Source organism: Stegastes partitus, unplaced genomic scaffold, assembly GCF_000690725.1.
Source record: "Stegastes partitus isolate 25-593 unplaced genomic scaffold, Stegastes_partitus-1.0.2 Scaffold323, whole genome shotgun sequence".
NCBI lineage: Eukaryota > Metazoa > Chordata > Actinopteri > Pomacentridae > Stegastes > Stegastes partitus.
In genome coordinates, this window is record NW_007578054.1 from 49,640 (window position 1) to 56,044 (window position 6,405).

Sequence of the window (6,405 nt, forward strand, 5' to 3'; positions counted from 1 at the left end):
CTGCTGGTTTAGCAACCTCAACAGGAGCCGGTTTGGCCTCAACAGCTGGCTTAGCAGCCTCAACAGGAACTGGTTTGGCCACAGCAGCTGGCTTAGCAGCCTCAGTGGGAGCAGGTTTGGCCTCAACTACTGGTTTAGGAGCTTTAGGAGCTTCAACAGGAGCACATTTCACTGGGGCTGCTGTCTTGGCAGCCTCAACAGACACAGACTTCTGCTTATTATCTGTCTTGGGTTTCGATGATACCTGAGCAGCCTCAACAGGAGCAATAGTACAACTCTGAGGAGTGGATTTAGCAGGAGATGTAGCAAGCTTTGCACCCTCTTTCTCAATGGGGGGTACAAATTCTGGCATTTTAACGGGCTTCACCGGTGGGATAAGTGGAGGGAGCTCATCGTCAGCAGCTGCAATAATAGGAGCAGCTTTTGGCAAAGCCGCCTTAACGTCAACTGATTTTGGAGGGCCAGGAGCAATAGTATCTGAAAATGAAACTGGTGCTGCCACAGCGGGCATTGAGGTAACTTTAAAAGCAGCTAGAGGTGCAACAGGTTTTGTAGCAGCTGGTGGGGCAGCCTTTGTCTCTACTGGGGCTGGTTTAGCTTCAGCAGTTACAGGTTTCTTGAGGTTAGAGTCCACTGACTTTTCATGTGCTTCTGTGACCTTGCACTCAACTGGGACAGGAACAGGCATGAATGCCTCTCCTTTTTTAGGTTTTCCTTGTTTGCCAGCCTTGACGACTTTTGGGGTAGCACGGTTAGCCTGATTAGCAAGAGAGCCACCAGGTGAGGAAGCCAGGGGAGATGGCACTGGTGACAGGGGGGTGGAGGAGGGGGTAGATTTTGGGGAGGTGGGAGAGGCGGAAGAGGCAGACATAGAGGAGCGTTTTCTTCTGCCAGGGACAGCCTTTGGGGCAGAGGGACCCTGCCCACTCTTGGCATCTTTGCCTTTGGGTTTGGCAGGGCCTGAAGCTGCCTGAGGTTGCTGGGAGGAAGCTGGGGCAGGAGGTGTAGCTGAATAGAAGGAAAGTAAAATTTTTGACCCCACAGTGGAATTCTTGTTCATGCAGGTTAAATGTTTTCAAACCAAGACGCAATCTTCTTGCTTAGGGGTTAAGAGAAGAGCACACCTCCGTAACTTCATAGAGTTTGATGCAAATTGCTACTCAAAATGCACAGTACATACTTCCCACTTCCACACAGAAAACCTTATTCTATATTTAGTCAAGATGCACTTAGGGCAAAAAGGAAAATTGTTCTTGCAATGCAGATCACAGCAACCCCATCTCAGGAAATATCGCACAATACAGGACAACGCTAAACAAGCATAGCAACACTGATCAGGTGCTTCAAGGAATACACTTGCACGCATTGCACAAAATAAACTAGATACTATTTAACACTATGCCTTTAAATATTTGTACAACCAAGTATTTGCCTTGATTACAAAGTCATATGGTGTATAAAAACTTTGTTTCAAGCCAACAGACATATCCAGAGCTGAGGTGTAACGAGTGTAATGAGGTGAAAACTAGTTATAGAAAGAGAATGACAACCCTTTTGACGCTTCTGAACAAGTTACAACCCACCATGACAAAATCACTAACAGCGACGGCAGCCCCAACCTATTTAGTCATCTTTCTCACACCGCAGATATCAGTGACCACATACTTTAAGGAGATTCAGATCAAAGTGTATTTTCAGAATGATATCCATAAAAACTGCAAGGAAAATGAAAGCACTTGGTTTTCATAAAAGATAAACCAACCTGACAGATGGCGGGTGGAAATAGGTGGGGCTTCGCATTTATCGGACCCCTTTGACTGAATGGCCGTGGAGAGAAGGATGGCAGGTTCTTTCTTGTCAAGATTTTCATTCCGAGTAGCCAGGCTGACATTAATGTCACCCAGGCACAGATTCTTTAAGCTTTCTTCTGCAGTCTTCACTCCATCTTCACTGTTTGCACAGACATCTTCAGGAGCAGATGGTTTTGAATTATCAAGACTTTTTTCTCCTGCTGCTCCTGGCTCTTCTCCAGATGTCTTTGCGTCAACAGAAGTCTGCTTGACCTCTTGGCTGGTCGATTCTTCAGCTGCAACAAAGGACTGACTTTGCTCTTTGTCAGCGGTAGCTGCTTCTTCGTAAATGCGCATCTCTGAGGAAGCAATGGGAGCCTCAACAGAGGGCTTAGACTCTTCAGGAGCTGGCAGACCAGCTGACGGCCTTGCTGGGTCAGCAGTCAGCCCTTGCTGTGAGACAGGTGTTCCCTTCAACCCACTCTCTTCCGCTTGCTTGGTCATGTCTTCAGTGGCAACTACACCATTTGGTTGATCACAGCTAGCCTGACAGCTGGGTTCTTCTGCAGAGCCCATCTCTTGACCAGGAACAGCAGTTTCTGGAGGGTTCTCCAGTGGGACTGCCTTGCTCATAGTAGAAACAGCTATCTCAGGAGGAGCAGAAGAATTCAATAGTCCTGCAGCTGATAAAGGAAGAGCAATGGGAGTAATGGGAGGTATGGGAATCACTGTAGCTATTTGAGGGGAAATACTACAAGCCTCACGTAAGCACTTGATGGGATAAACCAAAAGAAACAGTGCTCCACACGTGAACAGACAAGTTTGTGAGAAAGTTGCAGCAATGTGGAAGTGGCTCTTGAGTTGCTTTTGAACTCAAATTTTGAAAAAGTGTCAGTGTCTCAAACCTCATGCAGTATCCACAGTGATTAAGTGCTGTGAGACCTCCCTTATCCAAAACAGAACCAGATGCACAAAAATAATCCATAAACTCAATGTAAAGTAACTGTTTAAGTTCTAAGCAGTTCACTAAAATGCAAAACCATTTTGCAATCCACTTCAAAGGCCTTTTATTTCAAGCAATGCAGCCAGTATTAACACAAGGACACCCAACTCCAATTCTGAAAGATGACCTGATAGTTGTTCATAATATTTTAAACATTGTCAACTACTGATGAATGCTGCACAGTTGGCTTAGCAATGAGCGCTACACCTGCTCAACAGCACCCACTGATGCCTCAGGTTTCTATATGTACAGATAATTAGTTGCAAGGCTGAATAATTCCCTTTTTCCAACCTCCGTCAACATGGCAACACATAAGGTAAGATATTGGTCTGTATATTGTACTTGTTGGTAATGCAATTTCACATACACATCAAACTTTTACTTAAAACTGTGGGCAAATTATGGTAGTGTATTTTTACATTTTTGTTCATTTGTTTTTAGGTCAGAGAGAATTTTACAATATTTATCCTTGTGTGCTGACAGGCTATTACTCATGATGTGTAACCAATCAGATAGTGCTGTGGGCAGGTCATCGGTCAAGATCACAGTGTGATAACTCCAGATGAAGAGACGCAGCTGCATTAAAGTCAAAGGAGTACAGTTTTAAATTAATTTATTTTATATTATATTTTATATATTCAGTTAATAAAAAAATAAAAATGCAGCAATATGTAAGCCTTTCCAATCCCACAACATGGTCAGTTTGATTAAAGCTAACTCAGTGACTGTGTGTTTACAAGTCCAAGTAACATACAGAACTGTTAAAATTATAGTACACACCTATCAACATTTTTGAATTAATGAAATCAGTTATAGGCTATTGGCTTCATTCAAGAGACTCCAATTTGCTGTACTTGCCCAATTCTTTTCAAACAAATGCACATGCCAGAGAACTCTCAGGGTATTTTACATCTGGTTGTAGAGAGATAGCTACAGCTAACTGCTGAATGATGATGAAGCTTGTTAGACATCCCTCTGATGCAAACTGATATGGACTGCTACACCAACTGATCAGTTGGCAAGAAAGAGAAAAGTGATGCAGAAGAATTCATAACGATACAAAGACAGCTGAAACATTATGCAAAATTTAGACCTAATCAGCGTTTTTAAAAAAAGACAAATTACAATATTTTCTACCAACAACCGCTCCGATGTAACGCTGTAACTGAAACACTTCCATGATTACAGCCTCCAGCTAGCCTAGCCCCCGTGACACATCTGTATATTTCCAGTTATTTCCTTATTTCTGTTCAAAAGAGCACAAAGTACTATATGTAAACAAACCTTCAAATATTAAGTGCTGAAAGTGAGACTCGTGACTTACACTGCTACAACTACATTTAAGGGTCACACCAAAATAGACATCAAATACACAATGAGCTGTGCCGTTGCAAACAATGTTACTTCCAAGTTACACATGGTGGGTTTCCAAGGCATTTTAGGTGCACACGGAAAACCATTCTCAACACCATGCATTGTGTGCCAAATCAAGTAGTCAGTACAAGTCAACACACACCATTGTGAGTTTGTGTAAATGAAACAGGAGTCCTGGATTACTCTTTTCAATCTAAGTCAAACAATATTGCAAATGCGAATTCCTCAGTGTGCATTTACTGTCACAAATGTTCCACCGCGTGGCTGATGACAGTCAAATAACCATCACCTGTTAGATCAACTCGGTGTACTCCCAGCTGAGTCAGCTGGCTGAACCCAATAATCAGCCAATCACACAAAATTCCCTCCATCTGCTAGAGACAGATATTTTTTTGGGAACACTGCTAGAGATCCAGGACCCTGCTATTTAATACTAAGTTCTGCATGCAAGTTCTTGAAAGCTGAAATATACATACCAGTCTCTACTTGAGGCTGCTGCATCTCCTGCTCGGTGACTGGGACCGTTTCTGTGGCTTCGCCAGGCATAGTTGCTGGTTTTGAAAATGAAGAAATGACAGTTTGTTAGCACAAGCTGGTTCTCTTAATGACCGAAAGCAAACGCAGAGAAATTTAAGACAGATAATTTGACACACAAGCAATAATTAACGCTAGAATACACTGACTCGCAGTTGTCATAACTGGTTGAACAGGTGACGGAGCCCATGCTTTAGCCTGCAGGCTCAGTCTGTAGCGCTACTGAAGCTACATTTAGCTAACGTTAGCTTCAGATAGACAACAGCTTCAGTAAGCCTCAACAAGGCGAAGCTAGCAGCTAGTAGGCAAGTCTACCATCACTTTTCTCTCGAATCTGACTTCTTTTAAGTTAGCAGTTAGTTGTCACATGTATCAGCCTCACAAGTCTTGTCACACAGTTCACTGCGGCCCTGACGAACTGCTAGTGAACTGGTAAGACATCATGTCCCCCCATTTTGAGCCGGTAATCAGCGGCACATCAGCACATTTATCGCTGAACGGAGACACCAAACAAGAGTAATAGTGGCACCGGCCTGATAGCCCTACTTTAGTTAAACACATGAAACCTTTGATTTTGCTAGAAATATATGAAAAGCAGCTGGATTATGTTGGATTATCAGCGGAGACACTCACCAACTCGGGACGTTATATCCAAGATGGCTGTGAGAGAGAACTTCTGACCTCAGTTTCACGGTAATATCCGCTAGAGCTGGCTTTCTACTTCCGGGTTATTTAAAGGGACAATCTGTACTTTTAAAATGTTTTAAAATTTTAATTTCTGTCATGTAACCCAGTAACTATATGTTTAGTCAATACAGACGTATGATCAGATTTTTTTTTTGATTTTTTTTAATATAATGCCTTACTCTGAAAATTGATATACAAAATACTTTTCTGAGAAATAAAAAAATCTGTATCTACATGCATTGCAGTCATGCTAATTAAGGCCAACTGTTAGCCATAACTAAAGGGAATTTAAATTGATTAAATTAACTTTCCTGTTGCCTGAAATTTAGATGTATTTATTTATGGCTTTAGACTTTTAAGATTAATCAGATTTTTTTAAAGTCACAATTGAATATGTTATACCGCACAAATAATACAATCGCTGCATCTTACATCTTAATGGAGAAAAAAGTAACAAGCTAAAGTCGTCATACTAAAAGGTAATCAGGCTAGCTATGCAAAGTAGCTGTAAGTAGGGGCGTGTGTTTTTGTAGTATTATTCAGAAAATTCTCTTCCTTTAATTGTACTAATTTTGCAGAAAAGTAGTCCTGATGAGTTCTATTTATTACTGAATTGTTATTACAAATGCAATAATGTATAAGTACATTTTACTCGACTACATTTGTCTGACAATTATATTTCTAGTTACTTTACAGGTAATGACATTACATACTAAACATTTGATGATTTATTATCTATAATGAATTGTTATCAATTAAACCACCCAGCAGTATACACAGTAGTTAAATATTATACAGTCGACCACCCTGAAATATTGTTTACACACGAATAAACCTGTAATATTAAGACAGCAATACGTTAGAATATCTCACTTTTTTCAAGTTAATTTGGATGACTCCTGTAAATCATCCACATCACAAGTTTCTTTCTTTTTATTCTTTTTTTTGTTGAGGGGATGGGGGCTCCTTAGCAATCCATGAAGTGTATTTCTGTCCAATATATATTATGCCTGTCAT

The 6,405-nt window shown here is 41.2% G+C and overlaps 1 protein-coding gene across 4 annotated transcripts in view; it reads right to left on the minus strand.

The window, feature by feature from the left end:
* Positions 1 to 5,409, minus strand: part of naca (nascent polypeptide associated complex subunit alpha) — an 8,501-nt gene extending 3,092 nt beyond the window's left edge. For 2 of the 4 annotated variants that reach the window (XM_008283657.1, XM_008283655.1), the window contains exons 1-3: positions 5,335 to 5,409; positions 4,644 to 4,718; positions 245 to 1,008 (exon numbers count right to left, since the gene is read on the minus strand). In XM_008283657.1, coding sequence (XP_008281879.1) covers positions 245 to 1,008; positions 4,644 to 4,713 — 834 coding nt within the window. In that variant the 5' untranslated portion in view covers positions 4,714 to 4,718; positions 5,335 to 5,409. Of the gene's footprint in view, positions 1 to 244; positions 1,009 to 1,762; positions 2,424 to 4,643; positions 4,719 to 5,334 lie in introns of those variants that run through there. The other 2 variants (XM_008283659.1, XM_008283658.1) reach the window with 2 other exon arrangements.
* Between the last annotated feature and the right edge of the window lie 996 nt (positions 5,410 to 6,405).